The sequence below is a fragment of the Manis pentadactyla genome, chromosome 15 (assembly GCF_030020395.1).
Source record: "Manis pentadactyla isolate mManPen7 chromosome 15, mManPen7.hap1, whole genome shotgun sequence".
NCBI lineage: Eukaryota > Metazoa > Chordata > Mammalia > Pholidota > Manidae > Manis > Manis pentadactyla.
The window spans coordinates 46,535,787-46,556,331 of record NC_080033.1 but is presented as its reverse complement, the minus strand read 5'-3'; the positions used below and the strand labels follow the sequence as shown (position 1 = coordinate 46,556,331).

The window sequence follows — 20,545 nt, the reverse complement described above, 5'->3', positions numbered from 1 at the left end:
TGAATGACTGCAGGGCCAGGATTTGAAGCCAGGCTGCCTGGGATCCCCTCATCCTTGCTGCGTCCCTCCCTGACACACTCTGCTGGGACCGTAGTTGAGCTTGACTTCCAGAGCATTCAGAGTGGACCCCAGCTGAACACACATATATGGCCCCTGCCACTCCAGAACTCGCTGTTCTGATAGGGAAACAGAGGCTGCTTTGAACCTCAGCTCCAGCACTGAGTAGCTGTGTGACCTTGGGCAAGTCACTTAACCTTTCTGGCTTCAGTTTCCTCATGGGCATAATGAGTATGATAATAATCCAACTTACCTCACAGGGTGAATATTAAATGAGCTAATACATGTGGAGATCATCCAGTACATAGTAAGGATTTCCTCCGACCTTTAAAAGAGAAAAAACAGAAAGGGGCAGTTCCTGCCTCCACACCTACTTCATCATTTTTTAAAACACAATGGAATCACATCACTTTTCGTCTTAGAAACAATCCCTCCTATGGCTTCCAATCCCAGAGCCTCCCTCCCTTTTCTCCTCCCAGGACCACCTCAGCCCCTAAGAGCCCTTTTTCAGAGCAGTTAAAACTTCCCATCTTCCCCACCCCGATCCCAAAGGCCACTACCACTGCAAAATCTCTGTAGCCCTCTGGCCTTGGGACAGCCCTCCCTCCGGCTCGCAGTGGTTCAGGCTCCATCTCTGACACACTCCTGCTCCCTTGCCGACACCAGAGCTCCTGGCCACTTTGTCCTCTCTCCATCCTTTGTTTTTCTTCATAGCACATGTCACCACCCATGACATCATATTTATTTGTTAAATCACCTATCCTATGAACCACCCCCAACCTCGAAATGTGATGACTGTTCATTTACAAATCCTCAGCAACTAGAGCAATATCTGGGATATGGTAAGTGCTGAATAATTATGTGATGGATAAATGAATGAATGAGCAAATGAGGCACAGTACTGTCCCCAAAATGCTCTCCATTTGGCAGCTGAGACAGACAGGATACAAGTGATCATAATACAGAGGAATGACCTCTGTCTTAGGGGAAGGGCAGGGTTGTGGAGCTCAGCAAGGGCCCCATCCCAGAGTTTGGAGGGCTGGGCAGCACCCTAGGCCAGGACAAGGTAGGTCGGGGAGGGTCTGAAGCAGAGATCTGAAGATGTGTTGTCATCAGTCCACAGATCAAAGGCCTGAGGGACAGCGTGCCAGGCAAAGAGAACTGCTTGTGCCAAGGCCTGGAGGGGAGAAAGAACGCCTTCAGGGAACAAAAGGCTGTTCTGTGTGGAGGGTCAAGGTTGGGGAAGGAGTGCTGGCTGAGGAGCTGGAGAAGGGAACACAGGCCAGACCCCAGGGACTTTGGAACTCTGTGGGGAGTTGGGCAATGAGGAGGGAGAGAGTGGGGAAGGGCAGGTTTCAGCAGGGAAGAACATGGTCAGGATGCAGGGTGGAAAATTCCCTCTGGCTTTTGAGTGAAGTTAGGACTGGGAGTAGGGAGGCAGGGAGGTCTATGGAGGCTCCACAAGGGAGGGAGGCTGGGTCTGAGCCAAGGTTGATGGTTGAGGGAGTGGGGGGCAGTGCAAGGCAGACCTCTTGAGCATCCTGTTGGCAACCTTGGCTGGCAAGGGGAGCACTGGGAGGGGACCCGAGTTGAGTCAGTCTGAGGGTGCAGGGCTCATTCTGTGGGCAGAGGGGCTCCCAGGTCAGCACACATTGGGTTGGTTTGAAGGGTAAAGAATGCACACTCCAGACTCCCAAGCCATTGCTCCTTTCTAACAGGGTTGCCAGACTTAGCAAAAGAAAGAAAAAGATAAAGATCTATAGGATGCCCAGATGCATTTGAATTTCAGATAAACAATAATTTTTTAATTTATATCCAACAAACTGGACATTCTGTCTTTTATCTGGCAACCCTGCTTTCAAAAACCTCCCCTATACACACAGTCTGCCTTTCAGAAATACTAGCAACAAACCACACGAAAACCTCTGGTCTGCGGGCCCTGTGGCATCTACTTGTCCTCTGTCGTGTGCCTCCTTGGAGTCCCTGGCGCTGAGCACCGGTCCCCAGACCCTACCTGCTAATGTGGAAGGCCCCAAGAACTGGGCCCAGTGCTCAGACTGGGCTAGGCCAGGACCCTGCTGGGAGGGAGAGGAGGGCAGGAAGGCCCAGCATACTTCCCTCATCCCTGGCCCCACACCCACGTAGGGCTTTTCCAGGAAGTGGTTCCTGCCCAGGGTCTGGACTCCAACTGGGCTTAGGGCTACAAGCCTGGGGCCATTTCGTGGAACTGCCAGAACCATCGCTGGTCACTGTGGCCACATCCTCCCTCATGCAGCCCTGGGGTAGGTGGGTCTGGGAGTCCAGGCCTAGGCTTGGGGCTCAGCAGAGTCACAGGCAAGACCCTGCTTCACTGGGCTACAGACCAGCCTGGGTCACCACTTCCTGGAGCTGCCCAACAGAGGGGCCAGAGCTTCCCATCAGCACCAGGGAGCCTCATGCAACTCTGGGCTGGGCTAAACCAGGGAGAGCTCAGATGGGGGCTCACGGCACCCTGACAGAGACAAGGAGACTCTCTGGAGTCAGGGACAGAAAGAGACCTTCGCTGTGGGGCAGCTGGAGAGATTTCATAGAAGATGTGACAAATGAGCCACCATGAATTTAAATAGATAAGAGGACTGAGGAACTGCGGGATGGCAAGATATGCGACAGCAATATGGAAGCTGCACTAAGTGGGGAATATTTCTCAAATGACCCAAGGCCAACAAGCCAGAGCGCAGACCACCCCTCTGGGGAAGTGGGGGAGGAGGTGACACAGTTGAGGATCATGTGCCCAGCAAAGAGCTAGGCCTGGGGCTTAGACCAGTTGGCCTCTGAGACTCAGTTCACACTGCTAATAATAATAGCCAAAAAATGATAACAATAATAACCATTTATTGAGCACTTACTCTGTGCTAAGCCCCTTTATATGGATTATTTTATTTCATCTTCAAAATAACTATTGCTACTACCCCTATTTCACAGATGGGAAAGCTAAGGCACAGAGAGGTTGAATGGCTTGTCCACATCCACACAGCTAGCAAGTGGCTGAGCTGGCATCTGAGCCCAGGCAGTCTGGCTCCAGCGCCTGCCCCACTCACCACCTAGTGAATGGCTATTTGCGTCAAGAAATAAACAGAGGGCGGAGGATTCCCCTGGGAGAAAAGGGACCAGGCTTCAATTGCCTCCCTGTGCCCATCAAAGTCATTAAATCTGCCTGATGGCTCTGAACAGGGCTCTAGAGCCTCTCTCAGCCCCCCACTCTGGTGCCAGATATGCACACAGCATAAGACCCCAAGAGCCAGAGTGGGCAGCTGCGCTGGGAAAGAGAGAAATGGCCCTAGAATTCCTCCTGGTCACTCAGCAGGCACAGTCCTGGAGGCAGGGCCTCTCCACCTGGTGTGTCACGTCCGCAGACAGGTGACCACAGCATTTCCAGGCGCGGTTTTGTAACCAGTGGTTTCCCAGCATAGGCCAACAGCGCTCCCTGCTGTGCAGCCTGGGAAGGGCTCTGGCTTCATGAGTCATCTCCCACTTGGTCTGACCCACACGTCAACGACAATGGTGATTCTCTCCAACAGTGGCCCGAGCCTGGATTTAGAACCCACACCCTCACTGCTATCAGGGGAACTGCAATCCTACGCAATCATCAAATAGCCAGGCCACTGGGACGGAGCTGGCTCAGGTGGAGGGGAAAGAGGCACTCCCCTTGTACCGCCAGGAAGCCCTACGGCCCCGGCCACGGTCTAAATGGCCTGTGGGGGTCATCTTGGGAGCACGAGAGGAGGAGCATCCAGGAAGGACTGAACTTTCTGGTCTTTGCTAAGGGTGGATTTGGAGTTAGGGTCATATCGTAATTTGGCCAGGGGTGGGGGTGGTGTTAAAGAAAAAATGCCCTCAGGAATGGGCTGGTGAGGCTCAGACACGGAGTGGGTCTCTAAGCCCTGGGCTGGTACCCAAGCAGGAAGTGGTCTGACCCTCCCCAGGAGGAAGGTGGCAGGGCCCAGCAGGAGCTTCTACGGCAGGCTAGCCAGGACCCCACTTACAGCAGGAAAGTTGAGGTAAAGGGCCCCCTATGACTGTTTCTCCACTGTCTTACTCAGTTTCACAAAACTCTTGGGCTAGGCTGGCCTGGAGCTGTCTGCCCCGAGTCACAGATGTGGACACCGAAGGTCAGGGAGCAATGACAGACCCAAGATCATAAAGTAAAACAGCCTGGCTTAAAATGTGCCCTCCTGACTCCCAGACTAGTGCACTGCCCACAGGCCTGGCCAGACAGGTCCAGGCACCAGGGAAAAGTTTGCTGCCCCGCAGTGGGGCTGGAACTACTCTGGTTCAGAAAGCCAGGGGAGACGGAGCAGCACCTGCCCTCTGGGCCTGGCAAAGCCATGGAGGGGTAAAAGCCTCCCTGGAGGGAGCAGTGGCCTCTGGTGGCCAGCACCTGGCCTGCCACCTTCTCTGGGAGAAGCTGGGGCCACGGGCTGCAGGCCGACAGAAAGGCTGGAGGCTCTGGGCCAGGAGGTCCAGGCTACAGCATGGTCTGGGAGGTGCTGAACGCCTCCACCTCCGCCTCCACCTCCGCCTCCGAGTGGCACCTCTGGGAGCAGAACCACAGGAAGAGGAAGAAACCTGCAGGAGGAAGTCTGGTCAGTGGGCACACATCAGGAGCACAGGGCCCACCCAGGACCTAGGGACCTCCTTGGCTCAGGTGACCTGGGCCTCCCAGAGGCGCACGAGTAATTCTCAGACTCCCCTACTGTTGGCGGCCAGAAGGGACAGAGCATAGGAGCTGGAGGACCCAGTCACCTCGAGCAAATTGGAAGGTGACATGCTACCTGTGGGCAGTGTAGTCCCAAACCAGCCTGGACGGGGCCCTGCCTCACCCCACTGACCGGAAGCCCTTAGCAGTAAATAGCTACTAATGGCTCACCACCAACCCCCACCCCGAGGTTCCTCCACGCCGCCCACAGGCCGTACCGTAGAATGAGTTGAAGATGGTGAAGAGGAAGAGCTGGGGCAGCAGGAAGACACCAAAGGAGAAGAAGGCCAAGGCCCAGGTGGTACCAAGCAGCACGGTGAGGCCCAGCACGGTGACGGCATCCCGGCAGGCCCGGGCATGCAGTGCCTTCTCCTGCGCCCGAAGTCTGCTCAGGGTCCGCAGCGCCCAGGCCAGCACCACCAAGTTGAAGAGGGACATGAGGCCACCATAGCCCATGACCAAGGCAGTGTGCACCCAGCGGCTCCGCACCCAGCACCTGCAGGGGTGGGGAGTGCCCAGCTTGGTGTGGCTTCCGAGACTGGGGAGACACCATGGTCTCGGCCTCAGACCCACTGCGGTGAATTTCTGGGCCTGGCTTTTCAGCCAAGCCCCCACGATAGGACCCACCTGCCAACTTGCCCCACTCTCTGAAGCCCCCCATGCTCTCCTGTCCAGCCACGCCGGTCTCTCTCGTGCCTTCATGACCTTACCCAACTGAAAACTCTCCCCTGCCTCCTTGCTATGGCCAACCTCTCCCCTTCCACTGCCAGGCCAGCTATCAACTTGTCCGATAATCCACTGGATCATTGGCCAGCCCCCTTCCCTGGAAACTTCTTCCACCATCTCATCACCACCTCTGTGCAATGGGATGCCCTGCCCGGGACCTGGCCCCACCTAGATGGGGCCAGCAGGCCAGCTCTGAGCCCTGAGTGAGCTGCTGCAGCTCGCAGCTCGCAGCCTGGTGGGGGGCACTCTCCACGTGCGCACCGAGGGGCAGAGTGAGCAGCAGGAAAACACCGAGAGCCAAGGAAAGAGTCAGAAAGAGGCCTGACAGTGGCCCCAGCCCTGCTCCTAGACCCTCCCTGAGGCCTTCAAGCCTCTGTCTCCCAAGATTCCTTCAAAACAGGTGTGCCTTTTACCCAGACACCATGTCACATGCTTTCCACTGGTTAGGCATTCCACCCTCAGGATGACCCTATGAAGCAGGCGCATAATCATCCCCACCCTACAGATGAGGAAACTGAGGCTCTGGCTTAGGAACACACACTAGTAAGAGCACAGGAGGCACTTGAAGCCCTGTGGTCTGAGCCCAGAGCCACTGCCCCTAACTGTCAGGGTCGCCTGCTTGGGCTCCCTTCATGGGCTTCTGCCACTGCAGTCACAAGGGTCCTTGAACATTACCTTGGGGATTCATGCAAGCGGTTGCATGTGGCCATGGGTCACACCTTGTCACTGTTACATGACAGTCCAGCGGGGGCAGCTCTGACACAGCCTGTTAACCCAGGGTCCTGTCATTTTTTTTTATTGCTGCTCGTGTTCAAGGTTTTGTAAATGTATGAGACGAAGTCACAAACACAGGGTGAGAGCAGGAGGGAGAGGTCAGGAAGGCTCAGGGGCAGCTGGGTGGGGGCTCTCCGGCGGCCCTGTGCTAGGGTGCTCCCGTCCTGTGAGCATGCCACTGCCAAGTCAGGCCTGCATCTCATATTGTATAATAAAATACTTAATCGCACTCCTCTGAGAAACCAACCTGACCTCACAGCGAGAGGAATCAACCCCACCTGCCCTCCAGTCTGCGCCCAGAGCCCTCACCTCCCGGAGCCGGGAAGGGCAGTGGTGGGTGCCAGGCTCTGTTGGCTCCTGTTGGGCAGAGTTCTTTAGCTGCCTGTGCCTCAGCTTCCCCAGTGCAAGGGCTGATGACAGAAGGACCTACCCCTTGGTGTCAGGATGAAACAGCCCTCAGTGGTCCTGAGCTTGCATCAGCCAGGAAAGGTAAAAAGGCTAAATGGCCAGCTGCTGGTCATGGGGCTACAGGGATTTATTAAGCTATCCTCTCTATGTTAGCTGTTGGAAACTTTTCTTAACAAGGTAAACGTTAATGTCCTGAGCACAAGAAGCAGCAGCAGAGTCTGTCCCCCAGGCCCCCAGAACCCTGCCCCCCCAACACCCACTGAGCCTGGTCCCTGGCTGGGGTGTCCCAATCCACACAGAGCTCCCTCCTCTGACTCCGGGGACTTGAGGGCTGGCAGTGCCATGCCAGGCACAGGTCGAGAGGAGCAGGACCCTGAGTAGTGGAGCACGGGGTGGGAGGGAGTGCAGTCAGGCACAGGCTGAGCTCCAGCCTGGGAGCTGGAGGGGGCCTGGGCTGACAGCTGTGTATTGCCAGGAGGTGGAGGCCCCACTGCCTTGGCCTTGAAGGCCCAGGAGAGGGCATCAGAGTCCGTCCCAGGGCTTCCTATTAGCTGGCCTAGAACATGGGCCTGCCCCTGGAGGGGACTCAGGGATCCCGCAGAGGGGGTGTGGCAAGCCCCCTGGAACGCACCTCCTGTTTAAGCACCAGCTCCCTCCTTGTCCCACAGCCAGTGCCCTGCCGACAGCACATCCTGTCAGAGCCTCAGGCCACATGGCCCTTCTGCCAAAGGCAGCCTGCCACAGCCCTGAGGGCACTCACATGGACATGTTCTGGAAGCCCGCGCCATCGTCCTGGCTGTCGGAGACTGGGATCATGTAGGGTCCATACACTGAGCTCTTGACAACAAGGAGGAACAGCACCAGGAGGGCTGGAAGCCCTGAGGGGTAACACAGAGGCCCAGCATCTGTCAGGTGCCCCCAAAAGGGGTTGGTCACGGGCACCTGGGGCTGCTAAAACAGAATTCTACTGGGCAGGTGGCAGGGAAAGAGACTGCTCTGAGCCTCCAGCTCCTGCCACATGGCCCAGCTTCAGAGCAATTAGTGTGACAGCCTTAGAGGAGGTTGTTTTCCAAGATGATATTAGAGAGGGCACTAGGGTGGGGTGATAATGGCAGTAGTGGTTGCACTGGGAGGTGGTGGCTGGGAATTAATGAGAGAGGGGGTTTGGGAACTGGTGAGGAGGCAGGGATAATAAAGAGAGGGGCTAAGATGGCAATAGACGTGCCCGTGGTGGTGGCACCAGAGACAGTGATAAAGATGAGAATGTGATGGTGGTGACCATGGAGGTGGTGGTGGAGGTAATGGTGGTATTGGAGGTGGAGGTGATAGAAATGATGTGGTAGTGTTGATGGTGCTCGTGTTGGAGGTAAAGGAGGTACTGGAGGTGGTAGTGGTGATGCTGTTGGAGGTGCTGGTGGTGATGGAGGTGGAGATGGTGGAGGTAATGGAGGTGATAGATGTCGAGGTGATGGATGTCAAGGCAGTATTGGAGGTAGAGGTGATGGAGGTGATGGTGGTGGTGATGGACAGGGAGGTGGCAATGAAGTTGTCAGAGGTAGAAATGGTGATAAGAATAGTAATGTAAAAAGTAGTGGTGGCGTTGATAGGGATGATGGCCGCTGGTGAGGAAGAGGAGAAAGGGGAGGACAGGGGGGGCTAGATGTCCTCTCTGGAGTCTGAAGAAACAAGAGGGCGGGGGGCTCTGCTTACCCCAGCCTGCTGCACAGAGCTTGAGCAGGTATCGGTGGATGTGGTTGTTGTAGACACGCCCAAGGAGCAGGTAGAGCTTGAAGCCTTCAATGGCCATCCAGGTGAGGCAGCTGAGCAGCGCAAAGTGCAGGACGGCAGCCAGCACTGTGCACGCTGACCCAGGCACGGAGGCCACGGCCAGCCTCGGGCTCAGCAGGAAGGTGACGTTCAGCAGCAGCGCAGAGGCATGCTGGTTCATGTGGATGGTTGTCAAGGAGTCGCTCTGCTTCCTGCAGGTAGAAGCACGGCCCTCTGTGGCCTGCGGACATCACCTAGGCAGCACCACCCCCGGGCTCATACATAGACAATGATGTGGACACTGAGGTCAAGAGAGGGTACGGATCCAACAGCTGCCACACTGAGGGGCTGGTATCCTGCCTCCCAGCCTCTGCCCCAAGGAGAAGCCCACCCTACCCTGGAAGAGCAATTGGGAAAGAAGGGGGGGATCTGAGCAGCGCTGATGGGCAGACCCAGCACTGAGGCAGGGGATTACCTCGCTTGGAAGTGCCGCAGGATAGTGAGCAGTGAGGCCACGATAGAGATGCTGCAGCCCACCAGGGAGATGTATGTTAGAGGTGCCAGCAACTCTGCGGGGACTGGGGCTGGGGACAGTTGCTGTGGGAGGGAAGAAGGGCTACAGGCCAGAAGCATGGAAATGCCCTCCCCACGCTCAGAGAGACCTAAGAAGGACCTCAGCTCCAAGCCTTCCTGCCCCACAAACCCTCCGTGATCCTGGTTTGCAGCCCTGGCAGATACAGTGGCTTCTGCCTGCTCCCCCCTCCTCCCAAGTCAACTCCTATCTCCCCTTTCTCTATAATATCTATGAGATCTCTCCTCCTCTATGAGAACTTCTCCTCCCTCCCTATCTATGCACATGGGTGGACCCACCGTTTCTCCCCCTATTTGTGGACAGGTGCACGAGGCCCAGCCTATCAAGAGCCTTCCCTCCCCCTGCCCACAGAGATTGGTTAAGGGATGGGCATGTGACACACTGTAGGCTAGTGGGACTCAGTCCCAGGACTTTAGCTGGCAGAATTGAATGAGAGAAGCTCTTACTCCACTGGTCTGCAAACTGGTAGGACATGAGCCTGGAGCTGCTGGCACCCATATTATTAGCCCATGGAGAGATCTGTCAGAAGGCTAGGCCCGCACAAAGCAAGCACAGGTTGAAAGACAGAGGTAAAGTCCTGTCTTGATGATATTGAGTGCCTGGATCAAACCATGCCTGAAGGCTAACCCAGCCTTTTCAGGAAAATGAGCCCACAGTTTTTTTATTTCTTCTTTAAGCCCATTTAAGTTGGATTTTTTGTCCCTTGCAACCTCCTTCAACTTGCTCCTCTGTCCTAGATACAGGGCCCTCATTCAGGCTGGACGCACACATACCATGAGAACAGCAAAGTAGCTGAGGTGGTGGCAGCGGCAGAGCACCTGGAAAGGTGAGGGCTGCTCTGTGCGACAGCTCTCAGGGCTCCAGACCCCCCAGTGGTGCTGGCTGGCTCCCTCCTTCCAGAAGACACAGGTTGCCATGTAGCCTTCCTAAGGGGAGATGCGGGAGTTGGGTGTGTGCCAGGGCTCCAGGGGAGGGCTGTGGGTCAGGGTCTGGAAATTCTGAGGGTCAAAGGTGATTCAACTGCACTCTTGTCAAGACTGTGCCAGATACTGCCTGGACTTTGGCATCAGACAGGCCCAGATCACAGCACTACCTCCACTATGGACTCTCAGAGTGACCTGGGCAAGCTGATGAGCTTCTCTGAGCTTCAGTTTATTCATTTGCAAAATGCAATCATTTATACCCAAGTCTCAAGAAGGGTGGAAAAAGTAAAGGCAATAAGGAATCCTGAGTGCCCAGCTCTGGCTTACAGAGTACGTGGTCTGTGATCAACTGTCCCCTTCCCCCTCCTCTCTGTAGGGAACAATGATGGTGCAGACCCATGCCCAGTGGGGCAGAGTCCCATCCACAGACATCCCTGACACCAAACCATGGGGTGGAGGTGGGGGGAAATGACACAGACAGCACCATGATAAATACTGAGGAAAGCCCACAGGGAAGAGAGTAAGTCCAGCACTTCAGCCACCACCTTGTCACAGAGTGAAGTAGTCGAGGCAGGAAGCCATTACTGAGAGATGGAAAGAGACTGAGCCATGATGTCATTGTATCAGCTCCTGGATCCTGCCATGCCTGAAGCTGGAGAACACTGGACACTTCGTGTACATAAGCCAGTAAGTCCCCTTCTGTGCTTAAGCTAGCTTGGGATGGTTCTGTATCACTTGTAACTCAAAAAGAATCCTGACTAATGCAGTGAGGAAAAGCTTCTCTCTCTTATTTCTTTGACAGGAATTTTCAAAGAGTGATGGATTGAAAACCATTTGCCTCCAAGATGTTTCCACAGGTTTGGGTTTAGTTTCAACAGGAGAGCCACAAAGGGGCAGAGGTGAGACGGAAATGGGGGCACCCCCAGAGGTACCAGGCTTTGGTTGTGCCAGAAGCTGATGTTGACCGGCTCCCTGAGGTTGTTCACGTGCCCATGACCCAGCTGGGCTCCCAGGACATAATTATTGAGCAGAGGTGAGTTGGTATTCTGGAAGGACAGCAGAAAAAGGGGTGACTGGAGGGGACGTGAGCAGACCCTGGATGAGGCCTGAGAGCCCCCCTGCTCCAGCCCCTCCTTCCTGGGCGGGAGCCAGCAGCATGCCTCTCATGTGTGCAGCGTGGGGCCAGCCTCCCAGCCTGTGCACGTGCCGTCCCCTCCCCGCAGCCCCCCTCCACTCTCCATGCGTTGAATGTGTTCCGGCCTCAGAGCTCCCACCTCACCACTCTCCTAACTCACTCTCAAAGCCAAGGTTAGGAGGCACCTTCTCCAGAAGTCGCCCTGGTCTGCTCACTGGGAACCACCCCAACCCCACCCTGACTCACTCATCGCTTTGGATCCCTATGGCTGTGATCCTCCTGAGCTAAAATGAACTCCCTAAGGTCCCTGTCTAATTGTCGAGCTCGGGAGCTCTCTGAGGACAAGGATGCTGTGACCTTCCTGTCTGTCTCCCACCATGGAACAGGCATACACAGAGCAGGTTTCTTAGGGCTCATTTGACATTGTGCCTCCCACCATTCTGCTGAAACTGAGACCCAGAGGGGGCAATGGCTGGCCTGAACAGTAGGCTGGCCCCACTCGGTGCTGGTCGCCGCCCAGAGGCCAGAGAGTGGCATGAAAGCCTGCGGTGCCCCTGGGAAGGGGCCGGCACCCCCCTGCCTGGCATGTGGCACTGACCTGAAAGAAGTGGGCTGTGAAGAGGTAGATGCAGACAAGTCACAGCTCTTTGGTGCCAGTCCTGCAGGCGTCCCGAGTGAGCTCGGCGGGGAACTGCACGGCGTGCCCAGCCCGCACCTGCGGAGGGCCTGGATCAAGCAGAGCCTGGTGTCCAGGGCCTCCGAACCCGGCTCCAAGACTTCCAGTTGCCCCCACTCCCCGGGAAGCCTTCCCAGCCTTAACCTGGGCGTTTCCTCCCCTGGAGCCTCCACATACAGACCCCCTCCACCCAAGCTGCACCTCCTCCCAAACTTCCCAAGATCCCAGGCCTCCCCTCCAGGCTGCTTAGGTTTTGAATTTGGGTTACTTCCTGACCCAGCTGGGACCCCTGAGGACGGAACCTCTCAGGCCCCAGCACCCAGGCTTGCAGGAATCACCCCAGTGTCCTCAAAGGAGCCCAGTTCCCTGGCCTCTCCCACTGCTGTCTCCCCCAGGGACCTGCAAAAGCAGGACGTGGGTGCTGCCCTTGAGGCCCAGAGCACCCTTCTTTCTGTCATTCACATGAGGAACACCAGCCCTTGTTTTACAGAGGAGGCAGCTCACAGCTCTTAGAGCAGAGCCCAGATTGGTGTGCAGGTCAAGTCTAGACCTTAAGCCCGGGAGGATTTCTGGAGTGGAGGCACTGGCCACCCCCATCCCCTGCTGCCTCTGACCTGGGACATTGGCTTCAGAGTGGTGCTGCTCAGCGAGAGGCCTGGGAAGTCGCAGCCCAGCTTGAAAGCCAGGGTCTGGATGGTGTGTGTCTGCAAGGTGAGGTTGTAGCCCGGGAAGCTGGCATTCAGCAGCCTCCACTCCAGGCCACGCATGAGCCTGAAGGCAAGAGAGATGGCCAGAGCCTGGAGTGCGGGCCGGGCTGCGGGAGGCTCGAGATGGCCTGGAGGGCCGGGGCCTCCCCGACCCCACACCCTGGCACTCCCACCTCCAGACTGTTGCACACACCATGTCCCTGGCACACTCCTACTCCCCACCCCACTCCCCTGCTTCTCCAGATTAACTCTTATTCAGGTCCCAGTTTGCTGAAACCTCCTCTGGGAGGGAAGCCTTCCCTGACCACTCCCCACTGAATGAGTGAAGTACTCCATGGTCCCTGTGCTCCCTGGCCAGACATCAGCATTGACCTCCCACCCAGAGCTGTTCTGCCTTTGGGTCACAGACCCTGGACAGTCTGGCCCAAGTCTTGGAGCCCCTCCCCAGAAAAGCACAAAGACCCTGCAATTCTTCATCTGGTTTCATGGCATCCGGGGTTATGAGCCCCCAGCCAAACAGGAAACCTGATGAGAGCAGGGACATATCCTGCATCTCCAGAGTGTAGTGTCAGGTACACAGTAGCTATTCAGTAAGTGTGTGTTGAATAAATGAATTAATGGCCTACACTGGACAACCCTGGACCAGTGCAAGCTGGGGGTGGGAGGCAGAGCTGACTCTAGGTGGGTGAGGACAGACACCCAACTCACTCAGCAAGGGGAGGAGTCAAGCTCCGCTTCTGGGTGGCCATCTCCATTTCCTCCATCCAGCGCAGGAGGTCTTGGGATGCCTCTGTGGGGAGCAAGTCAGACCTCCAGCCCAGCCTTTGTCCGCCGCAGCCTCTGGGCCTTCCACCTAGCCTGAGACATCAGGTCACCCCAGGAGGCCTAAGAGCCCCTTTTTAAATTCCCTTGGTTTGAGGCCTCCCTCTCTCACATGGCAGCCAGGGGCCTGGACTAGGTTTGCACCCGCATCCCCAGCTCCACAGAGCCCTCTTACCCACAGTCACACTGTGAGAAGTCACGAGGCACAGGCAGAAGAAAAGGGCCCCACGGTGATCCATGTCCTGTGCCCTGTCTCCTCCAAGAACTGGCTCCTGCCCTGGAAAAGGCAAGTGCTGTCACCACCATGGCAAAAGAGCAGCCTCTAGCATCTAGGTGTCCAGCATGTCCCATGGATAGGACATCAGCATCTTTGTGGTCCTCGCTACTGCATTTCACAGATAGGGAAACGGAGCCCAGAAAGGAAGTGGTGGTACTTTGCTTGAGGCTCTCTGAAGCCAGGTGTCTATGACTGCAGAATCCTTGACTGTTTAGTAATGCCTGCCATTAGCAGCTCTACCTGAGTCACTAACCCCTCCCAAAAAAGAGTCTCTCTGGGGGCTTCTCCAGGACCCTGACCTCACCCAGCGGGAGGTGGCTTGGGAATAAGCAACATGTAACCTGTCCAGCCCAGTCATTAACTCACCACATGCCCTGGGGCAAGGATCTGTTCCTCTCTGGCCTCATTTTTCTTTAAATAAACTTGAGCTTATATGCAGCAAATTTATATCTATTCCCCTGAAACTCCACTAAAATAAGAGTGAATGAGTAAAACAGGCACAAATCCGCACAGACAATGGGAAAGAGGACAACAGCCGACAAGAGCTGTCAGCAAAACTTTGGAGGCTACAATACAGGTGGCCACCTGGTAATAAATGTTGTGGATCATAAAAAGTTGAACCCAAGTGCCTGCAGTGGGGAGAAAGGTGTGGAGTGGTCAGCTAGTCTCAGCCTCACAACCTAGGAGCACTTAAGAACTGAAGGCATTGGGAACCTCTGAAGTGGGGATGAAGAGTGAGCCTAAAAATGGGGGATTCTTGGTTGGAAGCCTTTAAAATGATCAGCTGGGTCCCCAGATCTCTGTCATCTGGGGTGTTCAGGGCCATTCCTCACAACCAAACACCCTGGCTGTCTCTTGGGTTAATCTTGCCCTTCAAGCCAATCTCAGAATGTGGGCCTCTTGCCCTCCTGTGCCAGCCCACAGGTACATTCCACAGGAAATGGCTACTTGACTAAGGCATGGATACGGAGGGCTAGAAGTAAGGGCCAGGTAGGGTGCCCCTCTGCCTCCACCCTGCTCTCTTCCGCAAGAGAGCCTGAAGCCTGTCCCTCAGGTCGCAAGATTCCATATGTGACCTCACTGGGTATCGATGGCCTCACTGTTGCCAGGGCAGTGTGACTACGCAAACCCAGTGTTCTTGGAGAAGCACTCCTACCAGTTTGAGACCAGATAGCAGTCTGGCTGCCTGAGAATGTCTCACCATATCTACATCCAGTGTAACTTCTTCTCTGTGCCCTGGGAAGGCTGCACAGCAGGTAGGCCGAGGCGGGACATCTGTACAAAAGTCACTGGTGGGCACACAGCCTCACCTGGCTGCCACCTGGCTTCTCCTTTCGGGCTTGCCCGCAACACATCAGAACTTCCCCAGCTGTTAACTAATACCAGTGTTCCTGCTCACTGCTGAGGGCAAGTGAAGTGTCATCCCTGGGCAACCGTTGAGAAAATTTCTAATCTTTATAAATGTAGCCTTCCCTCCACCTTTGGGCTACAAATGCTTCCTTCCGGACCCTTGGGGAAATGGCAAGTGAATGATCCTGAGGTAGGAATGAGGCTGGCCTGTTCTAGGACCAGCAGAAAAGCCAGTGTGGTGATTGGCCTCTTAGCAAAAGTCAAGAGCATTTTTGTGTAAACGGAGCAGTTTGAGGAAGAGCTGTTGAGGGACACTCATAACCTCACCTTCCAACCTGGGCCCCTTCACCATGCTGTCCACATGGGTGCCCTCAGACACATCCCAGACTGAGCCTCTGAGTAGCGGGCAAAAGGGTGTCATACTGATGGGAAGAGCAGAAGAGCCAAGGGGAGTGATAAAGGTACACTGAGACCTAATGGCTAAGGAAAAGACGTCCCAGAGGTTGTGCTGATGCGGGCCTAGACTAGGTACCCACATTCTGGCCTGAGCCTCCTGGTCACTCTGCTTTGGGATTTGCCTTTTTCAAATCTACTTGGAAGTATCAGAGGGCTAGAGTTCAGCGTGGTTGAAAAAATGGGGCTCAAAGGGAGAGGGGTTCTTGACTGATTCGTGTAAGATTATTTTTTCCAAAACTTGAAAGGTATTTCCACTAAAACCGCCTTGGAAGTGACAGACTTTAACAAATGTTTCCTCTGTTGTGGAAGGGAGAGATGGAGGGGATCCTGATGGCAATCATTTTCAGGTTGAGTTTTTTTCTGGGAATGGGGAACAGATTTCCTGGTCTCCTGCTGCCACAGGCTCCACGGAATTGCTTTTGCAGCCAATGTCGCTTCTCTAGGGGATTCATAGAGGTGATGGGCCACGTCTGGGTTTTAGATGCCAAGCAGATCGAATGGCTTCAGCCAGAAACTGAAAGAGACATGACAGAGGGAAGGTTCTGGCAGGACACTGTGTACAGGAAGAGTAACTGATCAGTTCTGGTTTTCTTTGCAGCAGCAGCAGTGGCTTCCCCTTTGGCTACACCCACTTACTACCAGCTCATAAATGAAGGGCATGTTTAAGCCCAGTCCTACTGGAATGGACAGACCATCCCCCTCATGGGTGGCTACCAGGCCTATGTGGTGGCACCCATGCCCACCCCAGCAAAGGTGGAAGAGAAACCACTCCCCAGGCAGGCTCCCAAAAGACCTCATAGTTCACAAGAGTCTGATGAAGAACAGGGTTGCTCCCCACTGCAAATTAGGCGGCTGGAACCTAGTGCCAAGAAGATGACCACACAGAAGCTTGGTGGCAGAGCCAGGTCTATAAGAAGGGCACGGCGTTAACAGTGGACATGCAGTGGTCCCACTTCCCACCCCCACCACCACCTCCCACCCCATATTAACTGTAATTTTGTAAGAAGAGTGACTTGGTTTAATAAACCTCTAGTTATTGTAATAATTTATAGGCTGCAGTAATGTATTTATTAGTCACCTACCGTTAATAAAGAGTGCCAGCTTTTCCAAGGGCCAGTGTGCTGTGTTGTCTCAGTGCCCGGGGAGCTTCTGCCAGGTGCACCCACATGATGTGTGTCCTTGTGTCTTGCCCCAGTCCAGTCCTGGGGCCACCTGGCAGTGGGGACATGCCCTGGTCGGGGCAGAAGGATTCCGGGCGGCAGGCCCCGTGCCCACCTCCCGGGGTTGTCACCATCTGTCCCAGGCTGAGCCCACATTCCCATCCTCGCATGCTTTGGTGCCGGCCCGCCACTGCCCTGGTTAATGCAGCAGCCGGGAGCCAGAGCTTCCATGCGGCTCCGGGCTCCACCTGCAGCCAGGGCCCAGCGGAGTGCTGGGGGAGCCAGGGAGGTGACGGGCAGGAGCAAGCAGCTGTTGCCTGGCTGGGACGCGACTCCATTCTCTTTTCCCAAACGGTGATGTCTCCGTTTGGAAAGCACTCAGATGTCTGTTGTCTCTGGGGGAGCTTGTAAGGAAAGGTGTGCTCTTGGCCCCTTGGTGGTGAGCTTCAGTGGGTCTGCAGAAGATGGCGGTCAGGCCTGCGGGCGTGGAGAGAATCTCAGTGCCGGCGCCTCCCCTCCCCACTGCCCTCCCTGCATCTCCAGGATCAGCCCTCTTTCAAGCTCGTTCCAAAGCCCTTCCCAGAAACCAGGTCTGTGCTGTGCACCCTCTGGGGATCGCAGACCTTTTAACATGGATACATGTCTCCCCAGCTGGAGTGTGAGCTCTCGGAGAGCAGGACCTGTGCTGGTCATTCATATGTCCCACAGCAGCCCAGCAAAGGGCTTTGCACACAAATGCAGCTGGCATTGGTAGGAAGGGTGTGTGTGTGCACGTGCTCTGCAAACCCGGGGCAAGCAAGGCCATGGCTGAGCCTAAGCAGAGTGGGACTGTGGAGCCCTGGCTGCTGGCCTGGACTTCTCCTCCAAACCTAAGCTTGGTGGCCTCTCGAGGAAGAGATCCTGCACCCACCCCACAGGCCAAATGCACACAGTCCTCACTCTCAGCTCAGGTCACCCTGGTGCTGCCTTTCGGTCCTCAGAGTACCCGGGCCATGTGTCCCCCATGCATCGCCCAGTGTGTAGACCAAAGCAGTGCTCGGGACAACTGAAAGGTATGGTATCTGTATCTTCATTATGCATACATTGAAATTGAGATTTTAGAGCTGTTTTAAATAGGCTTAGTAAGTCTAAAAATGTTAAAAAAAAGTTTTTACATTTTTAGAGAGTAAAAATTAATTTTTTAATTTTTAAAACTGGAGTTAACATAGTAGTAGTTTTGGATATACAACATAGTGATTCAATATCTATATACATTACAAAATGCTCACCATCAAATGTGGTTACCATCTGTTACCATGCCAAGCCTATTTAAAATGTGCTGGCATTGAGGGCTTGCCCCCGGCTCTGGGCTTCCAGCTCTTGGGTGAGCAATTATGGGACAAGGTGGCTCTGTGTGGTGGGAGGCCTTGTCCTATGGAATCGTGGGGTGTCGGAGCATCTGTACTCTGCCTTCATCAGTGGCACAGTGAGCCTGAGTGTTGGCCAGCCCGGTTCATTTGGCCTTCTAGGGGACCTCCACCCGTCCTTCCTGAGCAGGCTCCACGGAGACAGCTCGGGGCTGCCTGAGTGGGATTGCACAAATGACCGACAGACTTTGGGGAAATGGAATTAAATGTATTGGGTAAGACTGGGAGGACAAGAAGACCGGGAGCATTCACTGAATTGCGTAGGAGAGTAAGAGGCGCCGTGTCTGCCAACCCTGGAAGGAGTGGTAAAACCATGCCAGTTGTCAGCAGGCTCCCAAAGGGCATCCGCGAACTCAGTCCCCTCCACCAACTGGCCTCAGCCGTGAGAACAAGGGTTTGGGGCTGGTGCTCATGCAGGTCACTGGTGTAGTGACACAGTCATGAAAGACATGACCGCAGACTCATGGAGCGAGTCATGACCCTCTATTTACTGCCCTGAAGGGTACAGACTCCCCAACTGACCGGAGATCTCGTTACGTGGCACCAGCTCTGGGCCCGACCCGGAGCTGAGGGCAGCTCTCCACTCTTCCGGGTCCCAGGGACGTCCCGTCCCCTAAGGGTGGATGTGACCACATGACATGAGGCAGGCCAAGTGCTGGGTGTGGTGCTGGCAGAGCAGGGCTCGGATGGGTGGTCACCACGTCATCTCCCTCAGCCCCGTGTGCTCAGGTAGAGGAAGGGCCGTGGCCTGCACTGCAGGAGACTCGGCTCCTCCTGCTCCTCACCCCTGGGAATGAGCTCGCCTCCCAGTGAACAGCAAACGCCCGGTGATGCCCACCCCCCCCCTCTGCTCTTCCCTATGCTTTGTCTCAACCTTCTTACTTGTGAAGGAGGGTGTAGCCTGGAGTTACTTCTGGGCTTGAGCTGTAGCCCCATGGAGCTGTGATCGTTGTTCCTAGGGCCAGGACAGGGTTCTTGGGAAAATGAGTGGCTGTCCCTTCCCCAGGGGTGTACCATTCATGGAGGAGCCACCTTCCCATATAGAAGCAGGTTGGTTCACAGAGAGACATGCTGTCCTACATAAAGCGAAACATTACCCAAGTTCATGGGCTTGGCATCCCACAGTAAAGTCAGTCTTATCCAGGGCAAAAGGCTGTCCCCCTCGGATTTTGCTTTATTAGGAATGCCCACCACAGTCACTCATGTGCTAAATGGAATTTTGTGTGTGAGGCAGTACTTCACATCTCCATTGCTTAAAACTCCTTGAAGGATCAAACTTGGCTGAGTGTGAAGCAGCCAGAGGCTGTGTAGCCCGGCCCCTTGGCTGCCCCGAAGGCAGCCCCACAGAGCATCCCCCCCAAGGATGCAGGCAGGAGCTCCATGTGTCGTCCCCTCATGCCCCAGGAGGTTTCTGATTAGATTAAACTAGCAATCAATTGTGCCAGCGGCATGTTAGGTTAAATGAGAATGCAGTGCTGTATTAGACTACTTCCTGGTGCCACTAACGCAGCCAAATACTTCCTAGAAATTGAAGAATAGGTTTCAGTAAATAGTACTCTAAGTTTTCCCCAGCTCTTTGCCAACGAGTACAAGCAAGATACAGAAATGTGGAAAACAAATAGTACAATTATTTGAGAACTAGCAAAGAAAGCAAGAGGAATTACAACTAATGTCTCTGTTCCTTGGATTAAGCCCAAAGAAGGAAGAGAAATCTGTTCTCATAATTACAATAATCTAAAAGTGCAGGTTGGAATTGCTTTCTTAAATTCAGTCTCACACAGCACTCTGAAAATAACCCAAAATAACTATACCTCCAAAGCTGAGCCTCCCCTTCTCTTAATATCTGAGGAAGAAGAGAATTAAACTAAATCTGAAATTCCTAAATCTGCTGGTCAACAAAGGGCCAGGGCCTTCAGCCTAGGTTGCACGCTCAACGCACTACCAGTCCTGGAGCCTGGCAGCCCCTACCTGAATGTCTGTGTCCTCCACAGGCTCAAGAGGCTCAAAGGGAGTGGCCGCACTGAGACTCTCCAGTCGCTGGGAGATGTGGGATATGTCAAGTCCCTGAGACCCAAGGAGAACTGACCTATAAGAGGACACAGGGCAGAGAGAAAAAAGTAGGATTAGGGCATCTAATGATTCATAAAATACTAGAGTAATATTCATTCAAAACTTCCTATATCCTGCACCCAGATGCTTTTACATGGTTGTTTCACATCTTTCCATAAAGATTTACTCCCTAGAATAACAGACACAAGATTGCATTTTGTAGTAAGAGAGTTCTGATCATGCCTGAATTAGAGGAAGGGACTTGTCTAGAATAAAGTGGTAGTATGTCAATAAAATGATAGGTCAGATTCTCCAAGCATTTTACAGTAAAGAAAATAATGAGGTAGATGTTATTCTCAATCCCTAACTAGGGTGCAAAGAAGTTACCCAACTTATCCAAAGTCCAGAGCAGTAGTCATCAAGCTCCAGGACATAAACTCTTAGGAAACATCACCCTATATTTACAGCCTCTGTAAAGACATACAGTGAACCACAAAATTTTAGGAGTTTCATGAATAAACTAGT

At 54.4% G+C, this 20,545-nt stretch overlaps 2 protein-coding genes across 4 annotated transcripts in view; both read right to left on the bottom strand.

Annotated features, from left to right (window-relative positions):
- Positions 1-4,241: 4,241 nt before the first annotated feature.
- LOC118910173 (adhesion G-protein coupled receptor G5-like) lies at positions 4,242-13,595 on the bottom strand. The gene is given in 12 exon segments (XM_057493102.1): positions 4,242-4,662; positions 5,011-5,288; positions 7,461-7,578; positions 8,411-8,679; positions 8,943-9,064; positions 9,833-9,985; positions 10,915-11,028; positions 11,303-11,305; positions 11,716-11,832; positions 12,408-12,564; positions 13,209-13,290; positions 13,498-13,595. Coding segments are annotated over 12 exon segments (1,578 nt in total). The 5' UTR covers positions 13,562-13,595; the 3' UTR covers positions 4,242-4,561.
- A 3,401-nt stretch (positions 13,596-16,996) lies between these two features.
- The window catches only part of CIAPIN1 (cytokine induced apoptosis inhibitor 1), a 41,945-nt gene continuing 38,396 nt past the window's right edge, over positions 16,997-20,545 (bottom strand). For 2 of the 3 annotated variants that reach the window (XM_057493173.1, XM_057493174.1), the window contains exons 8-10: positions 19,940-20,057; positions 18,854-19,047; positions 16,997-17,042 (exon numbers count right to left, since the gene is read on the bottom strand). In XM_057493173.1, coding sequence (XP_057349156.1) covers positions 17,012-17,042; positions 18,854-19,047; positions 19,940-20,057 — 343 coding nt within the window. In that variant the 3' untranslated portion in view covers positions 16,997-17,011. The remainder of the gene's footprint in view (positions 17,043-18,853; positions 19,048-19,939; positions 20,058-20,545) is intronic. The other variant, XM_057493175.1, reaches the window with a different exon arrangement.